The 401-nt window shown below is 39.7% G+C and overlaps 1 protein-coding gene across 1 annotated transcript in view; it reads right to left on the reverse strand.

Moving 5' to 3' along the window:
• Positions 1–317, reverse strand: part of LOC119594314 (peroxisomal sarcosine oxidase-like) — a 2,800-nt gene extending 2,483 nt beyond the window's left edge. Inside the window, exons 1-2 of the mRNA XM_037943372.1 lie at positions 276–317; positions 115–222 (exon numbers count right to left, since the gene is read on the reverse strand). Of these exons, the coding sequence (XP_037799300.1) occupies positions 115–222; positions 276–317 (150 nt within the window). The remainder of the gene's footprint in view (positions 1–114; positions 223–275) is intronic.
• Between the last annotated feature and the right edge of the window lie 84 nt (positions 318–401).

Below are 401 nucleotides of genomic sequence, written 5' to 3' on the forward strand. Positions count from 1 at the left end.
GGTGAAATGAATCCTTCACAATTTCAGGACTAGATATTCTATTAAAGATTAAATCATGGAGTCTGTAATGATTGTTCAAAATCCCCTCGATTAATATATTTGACAGCCTCTCACCTGGACCGCTATGAGGCACCTGTCCGCCCTCAGAACCCCGGCCGTCGGGTCCTCGAAGGCGTAGTAGTCGTCGGTGAACTTCGATCTGAAAAGGGTCGTGTTGTCTCTCTTCGGAACACGTATATCAGTATTTATATCAATATCTCAGTATCTGTTCTAACTCTTTGACTAATGATTCTCGGTATGGCTAATTCTAGCTCCATAGTTTGTACTTAAACCGTTTAAAAGTCCTCAGAAAATATTGATATGCAAAAGAAGCAAATCATATATTATCTGAAAGAAACAGA

Source organism: Penaeus monodon, chromosome 33 (genome assembly GCF_015228065.2).
Source record: "Penaeus monodon isolate SGIC_2016 chromosome 33, NSTDA_Pmon_1, whole genome shotgun sequence".
NCBI classification, from domain to species: Eukaryota; Metazoa; Arthropoda; class Malacostraca; order Decapoda; family Penaeidae; genus Penaeus; species Penaeus monodon.